The sequence below is a fragment of the Impatiens glandulifera genome, chromosome 4 (genome assembly GCF_907164915.1).
Source record: "Impatiens glandulifera chromosome 4, dImpGla2.1, whole genome shotgun sequence".
NCBI classification, from domain to species: domain Eukaryota; kingdom Viridiplantae; phylum Streptophyta; class Magnoliopsida; order Ericales; family Balsaminaceae; genus Impatiens; species Impatiens glandulifera.
In genome coordinates, this window is record NC_061865.1 from 13,556,805 (window position 1) to 13,580,038 (window position 23,234).

At 32.7% G+C, this 23,234-nt stretch overlaps 1 protein-coding gene across 1 annotated transcript; it reads right to left on the bottom strand.

Moving 5' to 3' along the window:
• Positions 1 to 10,427: 10,427 nt before the first annotated feature.
• Positions 10,428 to 20,086, bottom strand: LOC124934773. The gene is made up of 5 exons (XM_047475278.1): positions 20,020 to 20,086; positions 19,202 to 19,401; positions 18,014 to 19,138; positions 17,790 to 17,956; positions 10,428 to 10,482 (listed from the first exon to the last, which is right to left on the bottom strand). Exons 1-5 carry the CDS (start codon positions 20,084 to 20,086, stop codon positions 10,428 to 10,430), a joined length of 1,614 nt encoding a protein of 537 aa, XP_047331234.1.
• Positions 20,087 to 23,234: the final 3,148 nt, after the last annotated feature.

A 23,234-nucleotide genomic window follows, 5' to 3' on the forward strand; every position in this document is an offset into this window, starting at 1 on the left:
TCACAAAAATTAATTATTTTAAAAAATAAGTCAAAAGTAATAAAGAGAAAAGGAAAAACCCACATATTTTATGAACGTGGTACAAAATGAAACATAAATTTTGAAACAACGGATCTCATCTAGTAATTTTATAGTCTTTTAAACCGATTTTTACCACTAAACTATTTTAGTGGGTTATTTAATTCACTATTTGTTTCTTTAATTTATATAAAATGCACAAAATCCATGTTTATCCATTTATTTTATTCATAATTTGTTATTATTTTTTTAAATTGTTTCAACTCAAATTAATTAAACATCATTTTACTTTAACTCTCATCAATTACATCACTTAATTTATTAAATAAAATATAAAAAATTTATTACTATATATTAATATCTTTAAAAAAATTTACAAAAAAATCCACATTTTTAAAATTATTATTATTTTTCTATTTTTTTTTTCAAAAAAAAACTCAAAATCCAAACAAGGAAAAAGAGACTTACTTGCATAGCAAGGGATGAGTCAAGGCAACTGGTTAATCATAGATTGACACGTGTACAGTACATGAGCAAAATTTCATGTTGTGACGTCATTGCATGCGTCACTTAGTCATGGTGGCTAACAACTTGAGTCTTGTTTGACCGAGTTGAGGAGGCATTGTTCGGTGATGGGTTATTTGGATAAATATTGTTTATTTATTTATTTTTATTTTTATTTTGAAAATGTTGAATATATTACATAAATTAAATATTATGTGATATTTTATAAAGCAATGTAAGATTTATTATATAATAAGAAAGTAATAAGAGATTATATGGATTCATTTAATAGAATTACATTTATTATCTAAACAAAAATTAGAATATTATTAAGAGTATTTAAGATTAATCTTAATAATAATTTTATAATACATGATAACTTATTTCTTAACTTTAAGATAATAAATAATTAAACAATTTTGAAAGGTTGTGATTTCTCAATAGTTACATTTTGTTAATTTAGTCAGTACTGTATAGTTCCAATTTGCAATTTGCAAGATTTTTTATTTTATTTTTAAATGTGGTTATAAGAGGTTGAAAACAGGATTTTAGAATTTTAATTATTTATTATTTTAAGGTAAATAAATTCGTGATGATAATTAATTCAAAATAAAGAAGTATAATAAAATATGTAACAAATATGGACTTAAATGCAACAAAATAACATCAATAGTTGTTGACCGAATTTAAAACAATAACGACATCGTATCCAAGGAATATCATATATACAAACAATTATGAAAATAAAGAATGTAAATGTCCAGCCACAGGACCTCTGTACATTTATTTTTTTCAAACCATTCTTCCACTTCAGTTGAAGGCGGATACATATTATACTTGGATAAAACGCTTCAATGCTTCTGAACAATTAAAATATCATTTTTATTTGATAATATTTTAAGTATTATAAAATACATTTTTAAAATTATTATAAAATTATATTTTTTAAAATAATAAAATATAAAATATTTTTATAATTAAAAATATATTATAATATTAAAAACATTAACAAAAATATATTTAATTTATTTAAAATATATATTTATTAATTAAATATATAACCAATATTCTTTTGTTATAAGAAAATTTGAGAATTTAGGGCTTTAAAAATGAAAAAAAAATAGGGGCATATATATTAGATTATATAATAATTAATAAAGTCAGAGTTGGACATGTCCGGCATAAATGTGCGGACACAAGTAATGCGCTGTATATGCTCTAATATCTAATGTGAAATAACATTTTTAACATAAAAATGAACTACCTATTATTGGCTAAATAACTAATTAGTGAACGATATATAAACTCATTAAATTTGATTGAAACCAAAATATAAACATGAATTTATTATTGGAGAGAAACAATAACATAAATAAAATTTTGAAACTATAATAACTAAAGAAAGGTAAATAGTAAAAAATATGTTAATAAATTTATTAAAGTAATTAATTAGATAGTTAGACATTAATGGAGAGAACGGAATACTATAATTTAATAAATGTGTATATAAATGAAAATGTGACTCTAATGCAATAATAAATTTGAAAAATATTATATTAAACAATGTTATGTCTAATTTATAAATAATAAATTATATATATCTAATTAACCCCGGATTTAGGTAACACAAACTGATTACTTTATTTTTCAAATAATTTTAGTTGATTTTATTTATTAATTAAAAAAAGAGTTATTTGAAAAATATAGTGAAAAAAATAACTGAGGGTATTTTCGGTCAAACCCCCCAACCCAGCTTGAGTCAAAAAGATGGGAGGCGATTTCAACTATGTTTTACCAATGTTTGACAAGACTAGATGCCCATGAATATTTTTTTTTTAATGTGAAAAATCAAATTAATAGTGTTTTTTTTAATTAAATTTATGTTAATTTATGAAATATATTTTATTATGTTAATTTATGAAATAAATTTTAGTTTGTTAATTTCATACATGAATAGCATTATTAGGAACAAATTATACAATATATATGTTGAAGACCAATTATTTTTTATCAATTGAACAAAATTATAAAATATTAATAATATTTCATTCCCATAATTATTTATTCGCCAAAGTCAAAAAGATTATACTGTATTTTAACCATAATCTAAAACATGTTTAAATCCTTCATATATATATATATATATATATATATATATATATATATGCTCTTGTATTATATTAGTTGGGTAACTATTGACTTTTTTATAAGCATAATTAATTAGTTTATCCACTAATACCAGATACACACAAGTTTTTTTTGTTTCATTGTACATGTATATATATATATATTTAAATTCATATAATTTTTCTTTTGTTGTTGTCATTGACATTTATAGAATGAGGTTGGTTATATTTTATAGATGAAAAAAAATCTCCATTACCATCTTTTATACCTTAATTATTTTTAAAAATTTGGTTTATTTGAAAAATATTAATTGATTAAGGAGAATAGTTTTTTTTAAAAAAATAACTTAAATAGTATTAATATATAATAATAAAATAGGTTTTAATAAATACAATATATTTTAATATTTTAATTATGAATTGAGTGATTAACGATAAATAATTAGTGTAAATAATGAGAGAGTAAATGATAATATTTAATTATGATTAAATTAATAATAAACACAATCTTAATAATACCTTGATCTATCATCTAGTAGAATTTATTTTTTAAATAATAAGTGAATTATTTAAAATATAAATACGATTTGCAGTGAATTTGATAAAGTAAAATTTTTATTAAAATATTTTTTACAAAAGAAATAGATAATATATTAATATTTTAGTTAATAAATTAATGAAAAAAAATAATTAGATTAAAATTATTAACAAAATTCTAACCAACTAATATTTAATACTTGCTCATTTATATATAGCATCAGAGCTTAATTTTCATATTCAATAGCTTAGATCTAGTGTGATAACATCATTCTTATTGAATCAAATACATTTTTGCTTTAAACTACACATGTATTAAACAAATATAAAATTGTTAACGACTAAAACAAAAGAAAGATTTTTTTTGGAAATTTCTAACAAAAATTTGTTGGCGACGATTTCTTTCCTAAGAAAATGCACATTATAGAATTATGTCGGAATCAAGATCGTCGGCACAATCAACACGATCGGCACAGTCAGCACTGTAGCGCGATTCAGTTGATATGGTAGTCGGTTACGGGAAACGTGATTAGAGTAAAAATCGTCGGCATATCTGACACGATCAGCACGTCTGACACGTTCAACACATTAGAGAAAAATCATCTAGGGTTATAAGTTGCGAAATCAAGAAACATCGGTTAGAGTTTGAACAAGATCATCATTCAAGATTATTGCTCTTACTTTAATCCCCTACTCTGAAGTCTTGTTGAAATATGGGTAAGAGGAAAAATAACAAGGCGAAAGAAGTGTAGGGCTTTGTTCTTAAATGAATCAAAAAAACTGCAAAGAAGAAAATTAACATAATAGTTGAAGAAGTAATTAATAAAAAGTGCAAGAAAGCAACAAAGACCCAATTGCTGCTCAAAAAAGCACTTATGAAACAAATGTACATGATATCTAATTTATGAAATTCAAGAAGCGAACAAATCTTATTGAAATTCTGAAAAATGGGCATACATATATTAGATCAAACTAAATGAAGTTAGAAAAATGATCTGAATATTTGAACCTATTAAGCAAACCTAAGGAAAACAATTCAGATATGGTTCAAACTTTGAAATATCCATGCACACATGTATAGTGTAGAAGTTTTTAATCATTTTGCAGGTTTATTGGGTAGATCATTATATATGGACCCAATTACTGAAGGAGGAGAGCATATTTCCTTTGCTAGAATTAATATTGAGGTGCATATTCGAAGCACATTGCTAGATAAAATGACAGTGGTTGACATGAAAGAAAAATCTACTACTATGGAAATCACTTATGAGTGAAGGCCACGCATGTGTTCATTCTGTAATATTTTCTAACACGTCAACACGAAATGTGCTCAAGTTAAGGAAGAAGAGTAGAGAATACTGAAAGGTCAGGGAGAAAAAAAATATGAAAATAAAATAGAGGAGTCTAACATCAAAGAGCAAAATGTTGAGGAAGAGTAGGAAGTTGAAGCAAAGGAAGACTCTAAAAATGAATAAAACAATGTGATTGAAGAAAAGAGGGTAAAGGAAACTCTGATTAAGAAGAAGATAAAAATTGTAATGAAACAGATGTTGAGGAAGAAGAAAAAGTTAATTCTCAAACAAGTCAAGTTGTAGTAGAGAAACCAAAAAGAAATATACTCAAACTAATTAAGTTGAAGTAAAGAATATATACAAGGCTGATGCAGAGCATACCAAAGCTGATTCTAAAAGAAACAAAGACAAGAATCTTGAAATTTAAGTAGAAGGCAACAAAGAAAAGAACATTGAAGTCCTGAAAAAGAACTCTTTCTATCAGATTAGCACGAGTCCGTACAAAGAAAGATTACACAATGTGAATAAGCAAGCCTCGCGCGCCATCTTCTTTAATTCAATATCCTTGAAGGTCTTATGACACAAATATTTTATATGGAAATAAACACCCTTATTTGAATAGTTCAGATCTGTTTTTTATTGTATTCTTTTCGTTTGTAATTTATATTGTTTATTTTTGTGAATGCTATTAATTTGTTCTTTTTAGGGACTTTTGATTGTCATTCTTTAATTATAGTTAATGTTTGTTTAACTTTGATATTGACTCTCCCACTTTTTAATTTTTTTAATAAAATGGTATTAACTCTTTTAAAAAATTATTATTATTATTTCAATTTAGTACTTCAATCCATAATAAAAGTTAAACTCTCAAAATAATAAATTTCACATCTAAATTTAATGGTGTTTAATTAAAGTTATTCAATCAAGTATGTTTTTATTTAATATATATTCAATTAATTAATTAAAATATTGAAATATTATATTTTATTATTATATATTAATACATTTTATAAAATAAAATAAAATTCAAATATTTACTAATTATTATATTTTAAATAAGTTATTTAAAATATTCGAATCCTAACAAACCATAAGATACCGATAAAATTAACATGTCCCTGCCAAAAAAAAATGACACATACAATTTGAGAAATATTTCAAATGATCTATTAAGCTAACTTAAGTAAAAAAATTAATTTTTAAGAAACAAATAATCACAAATTCATGAGCTAGAACAAATTAAGTTTTTAACTTTTTATTATAAAATAAATGAAAAAATAAAAATAAAAATAAAAATAAAGTAACCGCTTCATAAAAAAAACTTGAACCTAGACAGATGACGAACGCAGTGATGTTTTTGTCAGCCAATGACTGTCTTGAGGTTTTATGACGTAACAAGAGAGACTAATGACGCAAAGCCAACTCCCAACTATAATTAAAAAAATAAAAATAAAAAAAAAGATAAATGTTGATGACGCACGTAAATTTATAAAACGTTGGGTTTATTATTATTTAATCTTTTATAAATAATGATCACTTTAATAAATAGTGATAAAGTATTTATTTTATTAATAAATATTTATACACTACACAATCTACACTCCATGACAAAATTAAAACGATTTTATCTCAATCTTTTACATCACACATCCCAAAAGTATCCCAACAAATATTTCTTATATAATTAATTAATTAATTATGTCACCTCATAATATGAGACATAAATATTATTCTCCTAAAATGTAAATTATTTTGTGTATAGTTGTTTATGTTCTTTAAGGAAATTTAGAGACAACATTGATATTAATAAAATATATGTCTAATAACTCTTTTATAAAGTTGTTTGCGATTAGTACATTTTTTTAGATGTGTATATATGAAAACGATGTTTTTAATTATTTTGTGAATGTATATATATAATGAAATATCTACCTACTCACCAATTTGTCGGTTTCAAATGTTGTATATTGATGTTGTCATATGTATTTTTTTTTTATCTTTTTTTTTTTGAAATAATATAGAATGTATATAGTTTAATGTTCAAATTAATAAAAACAACTTTAACCTGGCTTATATATGTTATTTTATTTACAATTGTTCAAATTTTGAGAAAAAACATTTTTTTTGTGATAATCTCAAAGAGTGGTCTATGTAAATGTATATATATTGTATTACCTAGGCCTAAATATGTGGAATATATAACTTGTTAGATATAATTAAGTATTTTTTAAATATTTAATTTTATTTTTAAGAAAAAAACTTAGTTTTTGTTTAGGGCTTGTTTGATCTTGGATTATTTTGAATCTTTTTTAAAAATTATATCACTTTAATTATCAAATTTATTAATAAAAATATCATTTCATTGCTTTTATTAAATTTAAATATAAAAAATAGCTTACTAATTTATTCTACACAAATCTCAAATAATATATATTTGATCAAACAAGCTCTTAGTGAAAAGAATATATAATTAGATGTGATTAAAAATATTAATTAATTTAAATTAATTTGTTGAATTATCAAATTTGATCTAAAAGTTATTTATTCACCACCTTTAAATTTCGAAAATTTAAAAAAAATATATATATAAAAAAAACATGTCGGATAAGGTAATGTTAGTTTATACCATAACTTCCATGGTCCCATGTGTGTTCCCCCTGTCGTCTGAAAAGTAGGAAATAAATCACACTATTTAAATTGAGTATATATTTTTAAATATATTATAAATAAATATTAAATTTCAACAAAAACACTATAAATAATAATAATAATTTGAAATTAAATCATTAAATTAAATGGTATATTAGTTTTTTTTAAAATAAATATTATTTTGGGAATTAATGGAGAACGGAGAACTAGAATGACACTCCACGGTCATAGTCTTTACTTAAACTCAAAACGCTTCCCGATAAAATTAAATTCGTAACTTTTTGGTCTCTTAAGTCTCGTTTGATAAATGGGTTTTTGGGATAAAACCCAGTTCTTATTCCAAAATTCAAACATCTTATCAGCCATCAAATCAAATAATTTAATCATTTAAATACCAAAACTACCCTTTAATTTTATATTCTCTCTCTAAACCATCATTCTCTCACCTATACCATATCTTCTAAAGTCAAGGGACAAATTAGTCTTCAAATTTTAAAAACCAATTTTTTATACTTTTTATCAAACAAGGGTTTTTTGGATACAAAATCCAAAAAGCCCTTTCTTCAAATAAGGCCTAAGCCGACTCTTACCATTAGGCTAACTTGACGGGTTTAAATAAATTTTATTAACACAAATTACATAAGATGGTCGAAATGAGGAAAGTTAAAATGCCGGCGGCTGCTTCTTGACCAGAAAGAAAAGTGTAGGGACCACGATTGAGCTAATACATAATAAAAAAATAGTAAAAGAAAAAGAAAAAAAAAACGTCCAAGTGAAATGAACAATATTAATGCCACAGGTATCTTCGGGGAAGGTTCAAATGGAACAACCACATTTATTATATAATATGATAAAAGGAGCATCTCATTGACTATGTATTTTTTATTATCAGATTTAATATCTCAATCATATCTTGAAAATTCAACATTTTTTCTAGATTCTAGAATATATATATTTTAATAAAATAGTCATCAATTACATTACAAGGACAACGAAATAAATACAATATTATTAAAAATATTTTTTGATTTATATCATGATTATAAAAAACAAAACCAAAAATTCTGATCATATTTGGTATGCTATTTTTATTATTAAATAATAAAAAATGTAAAAAGATTATTTATGTGACATCAATGGTTACCTAAAATATCAAAGGTGGTTATTTTTTTTAAAACTGTTTTTTATACGATTAATCACAATTTTTATACTTATTACAATTAAAATTAATTATTTTTTATTTTAATATTTTAAAAATAATTATAATATATTATATTTAATAATTATTTATGGGATAATACATTCTAATTAGATATTTAATGAGTATGTGTAAGCATTGTTAACTTAATATAAAATTATAATTATAAATTAACAATATTAATATCCTAGCAAAAATATATTTCAAAGAAAAATCTGTTTTAAAAAAGAAAAAAAAAAAAAGAATGAGAGGGGAGTGAGAGCTGTAAAGTCACACCATCAAAAATAACCAGGGTGTAATTGATAAAATTGGAATTGGAATTGGAATTGGAATTGGAATTGGAATTGGAATTGGAATTGGAATTGGAATTGGAATTGGAATTGGAATTAAAATTGGAATTGAAATTGGAGGGTTCAATTTCAATTCTTATGTTTGGTAGACACTTTAATATTAAGAATTGAATTTGGATTGAGAATTCTAATGGAATTAAATATAGTGTAATTTTATAGTCTAAATTCTAATCTTTTTAGGTCGAAATTGTAATTTCATTTTTTTTACTTATTTAACACGTTTTTAACTCATTTAACAAATATTTTATTCATTTAACATTTTTGATTCGCTTAATACGTTTTTAGTTTTAATAAGTATGCAACTCGTTTTAATTCATTTCACACGTTTTTGACACGTTTTAACATGCTTAACACGTTTAAGCACATTTAACACATTTTGACATGTTTAACACGTTTTTGGCACGTTTAACATTTTTTCAAATTTTTTACACGTTTAACACGTTTTTCACACGTTTTCACGTTTTTGGCACGTTTAACAAGTTTTTGGTACGTTTTAACACGTTTAATATGTTTTTCACGTTTTTGACACATTTTCACGTTTTTGGCACGTTTAACAATTTTTTCATGTTTTGTCACATTTAATACGTTTAACACGTTTTTCACGTTTTTAACATGTTTAACATATTTTTCACATATTAAACACGTTTATCACGTTTATGTCACATTTAACATGTTTTCACACATTAACATATTTTCACGTTTTTAGCACTTTTTTGGCATGTTTAACACGTTTAACACGTTTTTTTACGTTTTTGATACATTTAACACGTTTTTGGTACGTTTTGACACGTTTAATATGTTTTTCACGTTTTTGACACGTTTAATACGTTTTTGTCACGTTTAACACGTTTTCACATTTTTGACATGTTTAACGCGTTTTTCACACATTAAACACGTTTATCATGTTTAACATATTTTTAACACATTTTCACACGTTTAACATGTTTTCACGTTTTGACACGTTTTTGATATGTTTGACACGTTTTGACATGTTTAACATGTTTTTGACACGTTTAACACATTTTTTTACACGTTTAACACGTTTTTCATGTTTTTGACACGTTTAACACGTTTTTGACACGCTTAACACGTTTTTCACATTTTTGAATGTTTTTCACGTTTTGACATGCTTTTCACGTTTTAGCACGTTTAACATGTTTTTGACATGTTCCACATGTTTTTCACGTTTTGACACATTTTTGGCATGTCAAAACATGTTAAACGTGTCAAAATATGTTAAATATGCCAAAATGTGTTAAACGTGCTATAAACATGTTAAAATTTATCAAATGTGTTAAACGTGCCAAACACGTATTAAATGTGCCAAAATGTGTTGAACGTTTTAAAATGTTAAAAACGTGTTAAACGTGCCAAAAACGTGTTAAATGTACCAAAAACATGAAAAATGTGTTAAATGTCCCATAATGTGTTTAATGGGCTAAAAATATGTTAAACGTGTCAAAAATTTGTTAGACTTGTCAAAACATGTTAAACATATCAAAAACGTGTTAAACATGTTAAAAACGTGTTAAACGTGTCAAAAAATATGTAAAACATATAAAAAAACATGTTAAACATGTCAAAAACGTGTTAAAAGTGCCAAAAACGTGAAAAACATGTTAAACGTGCTAAACATATAAAAACATGTTAAACGTGTTAAATATATTAGAAACATGTTTTTTTAGAAATGGCTTACGCCATTAATTAAAAAGATCCGAAAATGGTAAAAAGAGTACAAGAGCTGAAATTGAGCTTATAACGGTTTGCTCAAAGTCAACACACGATGGCCATAAGGATCCACAGTTGGCCTAAGAAACGCACACGGACATGAAATCATAGTACAAAAGTGAATAAGGAATAAAACTAACAATCAATCAATCAACTAAAAAAGGACGATATGGGTTGTTTTCCTCGGACTCGTCTCTCTTGTCTTTAGCCTTGCTATTTCTTTCCTTCTTTCTTGTCACCCTTATGTCTTTTTGGGATATATTTCCGGATAGAGTTCCGGCTTCTTCGTCTTCGCTAGCTTCTCTTGTCACTTTTTTCCTTTGGGGCTTGAGTTTGGAGTTGAGCGTATGAGCTGTCAAAAACGTGTTAAACGTGCCTAAAACGTGAAAAACGTGTTAAATTTGTCAAAACTTGTTAAAAACATGTTAAATGTGTTTAAAATGTCAAAAATGTGTTAAATGTGCCAAAAATGTAAAAAATGTGTTAAACTTGTCAAAATATGTGAAAAATATTATACGTATTGAAATGTCAAAAACGTGTTAAACGTGCCAAAAACGTAAAAAACTTGTTAAACATGTGAAAATGTGTTTTAAGTATAAAAACGTGTTAAACATGTTTAAAACGTTCCAAAAACGTGAAAAATGTGTTAAACGTGTAAAAATATGTGGAACATGTCAAAAACGTGTTAAACATGTCAAAACGTAAAAAACGTGCCAAAATGTATTAAGCGTGTCAAAAATGTGTTAAACGTGTCAAAAATAAGAAAAACGTGTTAAACGTGTAAAAAACATGTTAAACGTGTCAAAAACATGAAAAATGTGTTAAACGTGTCAAAAACGTGTTAAACATGTAAAAAACATGTTAAACGTGTTAAGATCGTGAAAACATGTTAAACGTGTTAAAAACATGTTAAACGTGACATAAACGTGACATAAACGTGATAAAGGTAATTATTTATAAACATAGGAATTGAGATTGAATTACAATTATATAATTTTCCCAAACATAGGAATTGTGATTGAATTGCAATTCTATAATTTTATCAAACATAGGAATTGAATTGTAATTCAATGCCAATTCTCATGGAAATGGAATTGAGATTCCAATGTCAATTCCAATTCCAATTCCAATGCCAATTCCAATTCCACTGATCCAAACATACCCTTATATGCCTTTCGAGGAAGGCTGGTTTTTATGAGCAAGTGTGGTCATGCGGTTCGGTGGGTGGACAGAAAATCTCATGTAAGTTTTGGGGTAAAGTGATGTAGAACATTGTTAGAGGGTCAAGGAGAGTCAAAGGGTCATACTAGTAATCAGTCTTCAATCGACTTTCTTAGCACCCCTAAGGGCGCCTCACACGTCTAGGTTTATGGAGGCTATACGTTACACTGTTAATGTCATTAGTGGTAGAAAAAGGGTTCTAGAGAGGGGTCGGTTCTCGACTAGACTTCATTTCTAGAACCAAATGAGGGAGATGTCTCCAATTGACACAAAACTTTGGAAAAAACTCGGCCTAGAGTGGTGAAATTAGAACCTCGTGCGACCGAAACTCAGACCTATGTAATAGTGGTAGACATCGGGTGACGGGTTGTTTGAGTAGACTAAACAAAGGCGGTTAATGTCAGACTCAAATCTTTTGAATTTCAAACATTTGAGGTACGCCCTAGAAGAGTTATTAAGGTAGACTTGGAAACTTCAAACATGAACTTGGAACTGAGGTCGTCTCGGACTCCAACATAATCAATGCGTCTTTTAGTATGACTTCCATTTTTGAGGAATATATTCTTCTATGGAACGAATTTAAAACAACATTTATCATGCAATTTGATTAAGGAATTAGACTCTTAGTCGATGAAGAAATCCAACGACTCATTAATGGTCGGTCAATTAATATTGAGAATCCACATGTTGTTGCGCCCGAACACATAATAAGACCCCATGTAGATAAGGAGGGTACATGGATTCAAATGTTTGGAATGTCAACAAATATGTGGAATCATGATCTTCTTAGTTTGGCCGGTAATAATCTTTGAGGATTTATTGAGCTCGATGAGAATACCCAATTATTGTAGGAGGTCGATCGGGTTAGAATGAGGGTGCATCAATATGATTCACATATTCATTATTCGGAAATCATCTGTGTTGATAATGGAACACATGTATATAAGGTGATGGTATGACTTGAACTATTAGATATAAGTGTTGGATGGACATCACATTGACACATAATTATGGTAATTGAATATTATTATTTCGAATTAATAAATGCATCTTCTTTGTTTCATATTATTGTCTTTAAGAGAAATTGTGAAAAATATTTTTTTAATATGAATCAATGAAAGTTCATGATATGTTACTAGTATAAAAGCGTTTATGATAGTTATCATAAAAGTAAGTCATTTATTATATTCATAACATCATATCTAAACAATTCCAAATCATATGTTCAATGAAATAGGACATCATTAAATTGGGAAGATTAGTGTATGTTGCATTACTTGATTTGGTCAAGTGATTGTTTCTATAACTCAAGATTATAGTTAATACTATAAATGAACATATAGGTGGTGATAAATGAGTTAATGACACACCTGAGTGTCCCGCACGAGACACCTCATGGTAATTAATAGTTTTGTGTCGGTGGTACATCTCACAGTGACTATGGTGAATTATCCCTAAACTTGAGGTGCTCAAATAAATCATATGTGAATCATATAATTGATATCAGCTACGGCCGATCTGTAAAAGAGCGTTCAAAAGTTAGTGGTTGGGTATATGTGAAACATATGGTGTCATTGTGAGTAGCCAATATGAGAGTCACAACTCTTATAACAGAAACACGAGTATATATACTAAAAAGCTCTTGTCGAAACTCTACTTAATAATCCATGATCATGACATTCTTTCTGATGTTGATGGTCTTCTCATAATAAATTTAAATAGTAGTAAGTTTTGGAATAACAAGAAAATAAGGCTTAGGCTTGATGCAATACTTCAAACTAGTGGGAGTTGACAATTAATAACCATACTCAAATAACTAATTCGAGTATAAGATGTGACGAGATAAACATTCACCGATAAATAGTAACGGATATGTTTAACACTTTGTTAAAATTCACTCTCTAAAGAATCGAGAATCAAGAGTCATAAGCATTTTTCTAAAAATATTCTCGTGACTGAATTATAATTAATTAATTTATTATAATAGACTAAAAACTTTTGGGACCTAATGAATGACATGCAATAAAATAATTGAGAAATATAAAATGATAATGATTTTTGAATTCTTTAATAGATGTTACAAGTATTATTGAATATTTATAAATTATTTATGATAAATAAATATTATAAATAAAATGAGAATTAGTTCTAACGATTAAAAATGATATTTGATATACAAAATAAGTTTGTATGATATTTTTATTTAATTAATTTGATTAAATAAAATAAAATAAAATGTTTTATTATCAATATATATATATATATATATATATAATTGATCGGATGTTTTATTGATATTGTGATTATTTTTGAAATAAATATGATTGATGAAATAAATGAATAAATACAAAGTATTCTTTCCAAGTTATTCCATAAATTTTCATCTTTCACTCCCTCCATTTCTTTCTAGAGTTTTCTCTTTCTAAAAATTATTTTAGAAATAAAAACCTCTTTCATATCATTTTATTTTTTTCATCGTTTTTTAGAAAACGATTTCTAAATAAATTTATCTTCACGTATAACAATGTTAGACACTGAAAAGAGGTTTGGTGAACTAGAAGACGAATGTTCGTTTGAGTTCTGATTGTCGAGTGTTCATAGGTTGCTCGAAGGCTTAGACAGTTCTTGAAAAGTCCAGAAAACCGTAAGGAATACAGATCACGACCGTGATTATAACTGTAAAAGGTTAATGAAATTTTGTAATTCTATAAATACCCTATGATATTTTTAATAATTTATAAACAATGAATCTTATGACGATCAACACAGACAAAGATTATAAGCATTTAATTTTAAATGTTAAATTCCGCAATTTTATAATATATGTACAACATATTCTTAGAAAATCTCAACATGAAAGTCATATAGTCGTGTCTCCTTCATAAAAAAAATAAACACATCGAATCCACATGTGTTGGATCTATCGACTTCCTTTAGGAAAACGAGAGAGTCAATTATAACCCTATTTTACTTTGATCAAATTTGTATAACTAGCCTTACAGATGTTTAAATGCTAGTTATTGAGATGACAAATTCGAAGAAATTTGATATAGGCAGGAGGGATGTCGTGCAGACTAGAGAGATTAAATGAACCAACATATTTTCGTGAGGCTAAGATCGAATATCCGTCTTCATAACCCTCGATTTTCGATGCCACCCCAGATGTTGAAAAAGGGGAATGCGTGCAAGTGATTGTTAGAGACCAAGAAGCCCCACCCATTTTACTTTGCCAAGTTTGATTTGATCGTAACTTCAGACGACTCTTCTCTAGTCACAAGATCGTGTAAGATGTTACAAGTGGGGAGTATTAAAAGTTGAGGTCATTAACCCCACTCCATTTCTGATTTATTGTTCGAACAAGAAGCAATTAATCAGGTAAAAAATGGATGTTCATCACCTCTAGAAGACATAATTCAAGTCACCCCTATTAAAACCCTTTATCATGAAATTAAAAATCATGAATATCAGTTTTCATTCACGATGTGTACGATTAGGAATTAGTGAATTCTGAGACAGATTGATGCCAATGAGAATATCTTAATGAAATTCTTGACACATAATATGACGTTGGATAAAAATAATTCTCCCCCTTAAGGGAGGTCCTTGAATTAGAGATTAAAATGTGGTCCAATGTGCGCAAGATTCCACCCATTTCGTATACTTTTCCCCTAAACTCTTCTTCTTTGAACAACTACCAACATTGTCAGCTGAAGAAGCTAACTGATTTACCGTAGGGTTATATGTAAGAGAGAAAATGTGTCTCAAAGTCAAGAAAGGGTTATTTCGATAATATTTCATCAATGTTTTAAAAAAGTATTGTTTGGAACGTTTGTAGAATAAATGATGGTGTGAAGAGAGGTATCATTAAGTCATTATTGGGAATCCTTAGTTGTGACATATATTATTTTAGTTAAATTAAAATTTGAAAGATAAATCAATAGATTGTAAGGGATATATGTAATTGATTAATGTGTGGTGATATGTTCTTGATTCTATATGGGCGTCTCATGAGATTCTTGTAGCTTATGTAAAAAAGTTGCATTATGATAAGTCGTTGTATGTGTCATAATGAAGTTGAATTGACGACTCACTTACTTTTGTATTGTCAATGATGAATAATATATTTGAAATCTTTTGTAGAGTATGACTATGATTCATTAAGTGATGCTCGAGTCTTTGGGTAGTTGCTCTAAAATTTGGATTGAGACGGCTCATAGGGTATGAATACATATTTGGATTATGTTAGGATCTAGGTAGCCGCTAGAGGACCGGGGGTTGGACCGGTTAGCGGTTCTCACTCGAAGGGTGGTGGTTAATCCAGTTAGAGATTAACACCGGAGTTTCAATACTACACAACCTGTCACAAACCCTTGAACTAGGTTCAAGCGCGGAAGAGGTTTGCTTTCAGGTTGAAGCAGCACACTTGTTTGATAGACAAGGCCGGTTTCGGATGATGGAGATTTGAAAATGGTGGGTCGGTTTCGGTAATCTGGAAATTCGGTATGGTTAGTATAGAATCGGTTTAGAGCGGTGTAGTTAAGTTAATCGGTTAGACAATGGAGCCGACAGAAAGTAAATAACAAGACAGATTTTATGGATGTTCGGAGATAAAACTCCTACGTCACCCCTTCCTCTCGAAACCGCGAGAAGGATATTCACTAAGGAATACAAGTACAATCCGATCGAGACTTATTTCCTGCTCGATAATACTCTTACAATTTACACCGAAATTGTAAAACACACTTTTACTTTAGCACTTAGGCTTTCTTAGAGTAACACAATCTTATCACTTGTAGTAAATGCTCTTAGCGTTTCACTTATCTCACTGAGTGTCCCACATTTACTCTTCTTCAACTACCCCTTTTTATAGGTGAAATATGCCAACGGTCATATTTCACTACCTTGAATCTGATTGGCTGAACAGAGGTGCAGTGATTCAGTGTTTTAGAGATTCAGACCTGCGGTCGTTTCCTCAGACCTGATGGTCAACCTCAGACTTGGTGTTATGTCTCAGACCTAGCGGTCTGTTCTTCCGGTATGTAAGACAAACCTGCCGGGTTTGTCTTTTACTTGATGTAGGCACTGTCTGTTGGACAGTTGTCTATACTTGGAAGATCTTCTTTCTGACTTATCCCGAAGTGGAGGGATCCGGTAGTACTGTCTTCTGCAGCCTACAGTCTTTCCTCAGACTTGCATGGATATGGAAGTGTTCAGTCTGTTCCTTTGGTATCATTCTTAACAGATACCCGAATTATCTTCTTGTACTGGTCGGCCGCTTGACTTAGCCGAATGGCTTTTGGTATGAGTGATGTAACCGGACTTCTTCCGGTTATTCCTCTGCCTTGTGGCTGATCGGCTGTTTGATGATTCCGGTTTTAAGCTTTGGCCGATCCTTTCTTTGTGCGGTCATGTTCCGAGTATTCTTGGTCGGTTTAGTAGCTTGACCGGCTAGTTTTCTTAGCCGGTTCTTTTGTTTATCCGGTCCGGTTCCTTGTTCCTGCATGGAAAGTTTATTTAAGTTAGGTTTATTTGAACCAGTCTGATTTTATCTAACAATTTCTCCCTTTTTGATTATTTTATTTAAAATTATCAAAATCATGTAAGTTTGCAACCGTAGACCGGTTGTTTTGTTTGTCCGGATTTTTGAAACTGACTTAGGAGAATTTTTCGAAAAATTTTGAGAAAAATTTTGGAAGAGTCTTTATCTTTTATCTCATCAATTTCTCCCTTTTTGATTATTTTATTTAAAATTATCAAAACTAAGTAGAGATGCAAAAGATGGCCGGTTTCAAAAATAGCTTTATATATAATATAGATAACCGAAAATAATATGTAAAAACATTAAGATAAGTAAAGAAAAGATAGCCCCTATTCCGAGTCCGAGAAGTCATATATGCTCTTTTTCTTCTTCGGTTGCTGTCGACTGGTCGGTTCGGAAGGTCGTCGTCTTGTAGACCGGGACTGCAATTGTTCTTCGACTTCCTCTTCGACTTGGTCGGCCTGCTGCGATGTACTCGTGACGACCGTTTCAGTGACCTCATTGAGCAGCTCGGCTATTTGAACTTTCTTAGGGGCTTCCCTCTTTCGCTTTTTCGGCGCTGAAGCGGAGGCGGCCGCCTTTTTCTTCTTGTTTTCGGCTGCGAATTCTTCCAGCTTCCGTTTTTGCCTTTCCAACCGCTCAGCATCTTCCGCAGCTTGAGCGACTGCTTTCTTTGTAAGTCTTGGGAATATGGCCTCTGCCCTTTTAATCCGCGCGGCCTCCTCTTCCTCTTCGGTAAGTTGAGAAGAGCGCGGTGCCTCTTTCTCTTTCGCTGCTTCGGCATCCAGCGCATCCTGGACCCTCTTAGCCACTTGAGCATCAGCCGCTACAGCCGCGGCATCCGCGTTCACCTTAACCCTCAGTAATTCGGCAACCTGTGCGGAAAGCGCCTTCAGTTCGGCCTCGAGACCCACATTTTTCTTCTCGAGTTCGGAGACCCGATCGAGTGTTGTGCCCACCAGGTCATCATTCATTGATGTCAACCGTTGATCGGTTTCTCTTTCAAGCCGGTCGAAGTCTTTCTTTAAATCGGAGGTCAAGTCCTCTAGAATTGCAGTTCGCTGAACACATTTACTGCGCTGAACCGCCTCTTCCCGCAGATCTTCGCCGATTTCTGAGAACCATTCCTGATTTCTTTCCAGAAGACACCTTGTGGCGTCGGTGAACTTGAGGGCCGAATCAAATATTCTGTTGGATCTATCCTTGAACGGCTGAACCGCGGAGTCTTCAAACTCTTGAATGCGGTTATCAATCAGTTCTGATGTGGAGGCTTCAAGCTTTTGAAGACGGTCCTCAACCCATTCTTTTGTGAAGTCTGAAGCGGAGACTTCCGGTTGTGGAGGAGAGGATTGCCCGGTGAGGTTGGGGTCGGCTCTTTCATCGGATTCCATTAATGCCGCATTCTCCTTTGGAGGTGTTGGGCAGTGTTCCGGAGCCGTTTCGATCTGGGGAGGAGTATAGACCGGTATTTTCATTCGGCTGCATATGGCCTCTAGCCGTTCGATTTCTTGAGCAAGTTCCCCTTTGGCTTTTTCAAGCCTTGCTAACACCCGCGGCACTACGGTGTCTTCCGGTCCCAACTTTTCGAGCTCCTCCGTAATTTTCTGGATGCGTGTTGTTAGCTTCCGTAGTTGGACCTTCGGTTTTAGGAGGCAGGTTCGGTATTGTACCTCTTGGAGTGTGTTGGAGTTTGTAAGATTCATGATCAAGTCTTCCACCTCCTCCAATCTTTGGATGCACTCCACGTCTGTGTGGCCCGGTAGGATTTCTCTATACGGTGTGCCGTACCGGTGATCGTGCCATTCCAGGTATAGTTCTTCAATTGACTCGGCTCGCTTTTTGACGCCCTGAAGGAGTTTCCGAGATATCCTATCGGCCTCTGCTTCTTCGGCCTCCTCCTTCTCTTTGTTGCCGTCCTCATTACCGGCTTCTTTATCACCTTCCTCCTCATCATCCTCTTCACCACCTTCGGTTGTCTTAGAGTTGGTGTTAGGTCCGACATTATTGGGGCTCTAAGCCGGATTGTCGGCTTCATTGACCGTTCTATCATCCTCGGTCTTCTCCGTATCGGTTCTCTCAGAGAAGGAAGCCAACTCCTCATCTTCTGTTTGCTGCGGTAGTTCCGAGGAGGTTACTTTCTCCTTTCCTTTGCTTTCAGCCTTTGCTTTGGCTGGGGCAGCTTTCTTGGCGGCTTTCTTCTTTCGGCCACCTGTGGAACTGGGGGCCGACTGCTTCCTTTCTAGGAATTGCTTTGATCTGATGAGGCATCGTTCTGCGACAACGACGCCGGGACCGATATCGAGATTGAGGTGAAGGAAGATCTTACCTAGAGGAACGGCGTATCCCCACGACCGGTTTGAATCCGGTTTCACCATATCCATTAGGTTGCTAAACACGGCCTTTGCCCAGTTGACCTTTCTTTCCTCCATCAGACCGATCAGCATCTTGATTTTGTCTTTTGTGAGGTTGCTGAAGTTTCCTCCCTTCGCCAGAATCGCCCTAGCGAAGATGTCACATATCGGGATATACTCCGGCTTCAACATTTGTTTGCTGCCGGATGCTTTGATCGGCTCTTTAGTTGCCGATAGAATCTGGCAAGCCGCCTCAAAGGTGTCCTGCTCTATTTCTGCCGTTACATCCTGGCCGGTTGTCGGAAGACGCAGGCTTTCTGCCACCAATGCCTCGGTGAGCTCTATTTCAGAACTGCAAACAGTCGCGGTGATTTTGTCGTTGGAGATGGTTGCGGTTTTGAAGAATTCTTCGACCGCATCTTTGTATATAACATGAGGACCGCCAAGGAAATATTCCAGACCGGTTTTGACTACCCGGTCAAGAACCTCCTTTGCCTCGGACGTACCTTTCAGCCAGATTTCCTCGAAATCCACCTGAGATAGGAGTCTGAACAGAGCCGAATCACGCCCCATGTTAGAGAGTTTGAGAGAGTGTGAGAGATAGCCGCTTCAAAAAGTTAGAAAGCTTGGAGAGAGAAAGCAGATTCGCGTGAGAATGAAGTAAAATGACCGAGAGACCCTTTTATAGATGCGGTTTGGAAGCCCAACCGTCCCATCAATATTGGGCGGGAACTTTCCCTCCAAATTGAAAGAGGCGGCAAACCGTGGGCGCCAAACCATGGGCGGTAAACCAAAGGGTGGGCGGCAGTTTTGGGCGGGAGATTTCCCTCCAAAGTTTTTGCTTATGCCATTGATGACGCACTCTTCTTTTTGAAACCGATTGATGGTACGGTTTCTAAGTCTAACCGGTTATTTTGAGTGATCAGAGTGTTTGCAATTTATTTTGAGCGATTTTATGTGACCGAACGAGAACGCGGTTTGAAGATTTTAACCGGTTACTTAGATAAATGTTCAAAGAGTTAAGAAGACACGGTCACTTAAACTGAAATGAGATTGAATTCAAGAAATATTGCAGAAAGAAAATCGACAGAAAATTCGGTATTTAGATAGGCATACATAAATAATGGAAAGTACAGCCTATGGAAAAGACATTCTAGAAATTCGGTCTATCGCCGAATCCTTGTCTAGGATGTTTGAGGAGGAGGCCGGTGTCCCTGGTCCAAACTCCGGCCGGTACCCAAGAATCAGCTTGCTGATATACGGTGCATAACCGAGACCTCTCTTGGTTAGCACCATATTCTTGAGGTTTTTGAATATGACCGTTGACCAGTTGATGGCCGATTCGCAAAGGATGTGGGTCATAATGTTGTAGGTATTTCTAGAATACCGTTGATTCGGCGATTGACACAGGATCGAACGGGTCACAATTTCGAGAAGTAGTTGACCGTGACTAGCAAACTGGGTTTTTGGCTCATAGTGTTCCACCAGAGAAGGGGTGGCCGATAGGTATTGGGCGAGTTCAAATCCCGCTAGGTCCTCTATGGTTGGGAAGTCAGAGAATCCTTCAGTGGGTAGATCGAATAGTGAGGCAAATTCAACCTCATCGATCCAGAATGTGTGGTCTCTGACGGTAGAGACGATATACTTTCCCCTGATGCAGGCGCTTCGAAAGAAGGCCTTGACATCTTCTAGGAGAACTGGACCGGCCTCTTCAAGAAACGGTTGAAGACCGGTTTCAGTGAGAGAGTGAAACATTAACTTCTGTTCAGGATTTCCGTTCATCTCTCCCATGCAAGAGTTGAAGTCAATGCATAAGAAGTTACCCAAAGTTCGGCTCGGCATGATTTCGGTGTTGAGAGAGATGGAATTCAAAGTATTTTAGAGGTGCTCTTATGCTTTCGTGTGAGGTAGATTGATTAGAGGATGGCTCCTTATATAGGATCGGTTTTGGAGGGAAAACATAAGCTTTGATTGTTAGTTTTGTTTTATTAAGCAAAAGAATCTTTATGTTTCCAAGATCATTGGGCAGAGTGTGCTTTTTGACTATTTGCGGTCTTCGAGGTAAATGTTTGTTGAAGGGTAACCAAGTTAGTTGGGTATTGAATACTTAGTTAGTTTGGGAGGTACCTCATTGATTAAAGACGGTTTTCATTAAATGCAATAACATAATGGGTGGTGAACAAAAGAGACCGATGGAAATAAAACCTAGGAAAAACATAAAAGAAGCCGAAGTGATCATAATGATGTTGGATAAAGATACACTCGGTACATACTGCAAAACGACCGGGTGCAAGAAGGAGTGACTTAATGTGCGCGGGAAGGGGCTTCACGGGGGGGGGATTGAAGTTCCTCCTCCTCCAGGCTCTCTCAAACCGATCATAGAATGAGTCGGTTATCTCTCTGGTTAGCACCTGAGCTTGGTTCAAACCCTCGCCGGGACAGGTTGGGACACCAAGTTCCACGAGAAGGCTGCTTATTTGGGGAATGAGACCGACCGACCGGATGCCGACCATCCAGATGAGGACGTCGAATAGCACCCGGGACCAGTTGACCGGCGTACTAGTGACAATGGCCGCCATCATGTTGAAGGTCGCGGCACAATAGGTGTTGGTGACATCCCTTCCAAAGATGCCCCTACCTATCACATCGTTGAGGAGCTGATATTCAGCCCTCAGGTGTGACTTAGCGCCGTGATCATCAACAGGCTCATCCGACCGGGCAAGAGAGAGGGAGACCTCAGCTTTAATGTTGGCCGGTGGGTTGAGGTCTGTGAGCCCTTGCTAGGGCAGACTGAAGCACCGAGCGAAGTCCTGCTCGGTGAAATCGAAGATAATACCCCCAACCTTGGATTGAATGTGAGTATCAAAATGAGGGGTACCCCTGAATACTCTAGCATTATAGAAAAACTCCAGAATGGATTCATGGTAGACAATTTGCTTATCGTCCAGAAAATACTGAAGGCCAGTATCTTCCAAAGCCTTAATCATCCTATACACTTCATAGTGCTCGGTACTGGAGCAAGATTCAAAATCAACTTGAAGAATGTTTGGGAACTGAGACATGGTTGCCTTAGTGAGAGGATGTGTTTTGTCTTGTGAATATTTTAGTGAATGTGTGTTTCCCTTAAATACTAGTTTGGGGACTATCATATTGTCCAGGTATTGAATGAGATAATGTCTATTGACCGCAGGGTATAAGATATTGCATGAAATATGCAGGTTTTTCAGACTAGGTTGTCGGTCATAGGCCTGGACTGTGAAAGATATCAAAAGATCTTCACGTCTTTTTAGGCGCGACCTGTTTTACTTTGAGAGGGTAATGTTTCAGAACAGATATCCTTAAACCCTGATGATTATTCCTCTTCTGTTTGAAATCCAAATAATCTAGGATAGCCTGCTTCCGAACCGGTCAAGTATCAGTTGTTCATCCCGATGCGGTTATTTGGTGCATGCACCAAGTAGCCGGTCGGTTTACTCTATCTAATAAACTGGGCGGTTCTTCCACAGACACCCTGAAGATTCGAAGTTCAACAGTTTAGGAAGAATTACTGGTTTTGTCTGTCTGAACCGGTTTCCCTTTAAGCATCCTTTGGAAGGATTTGGCTAATGTCGGTTAAGCCGAGAGTAAGTCTAAATTGAGAGAACTTAGCTTCCTGTAGCGGCTTTGTGAAGATATCGGCTACTTGTTGATCGGTCGATACGTATTCCAGCTGGATATGCTT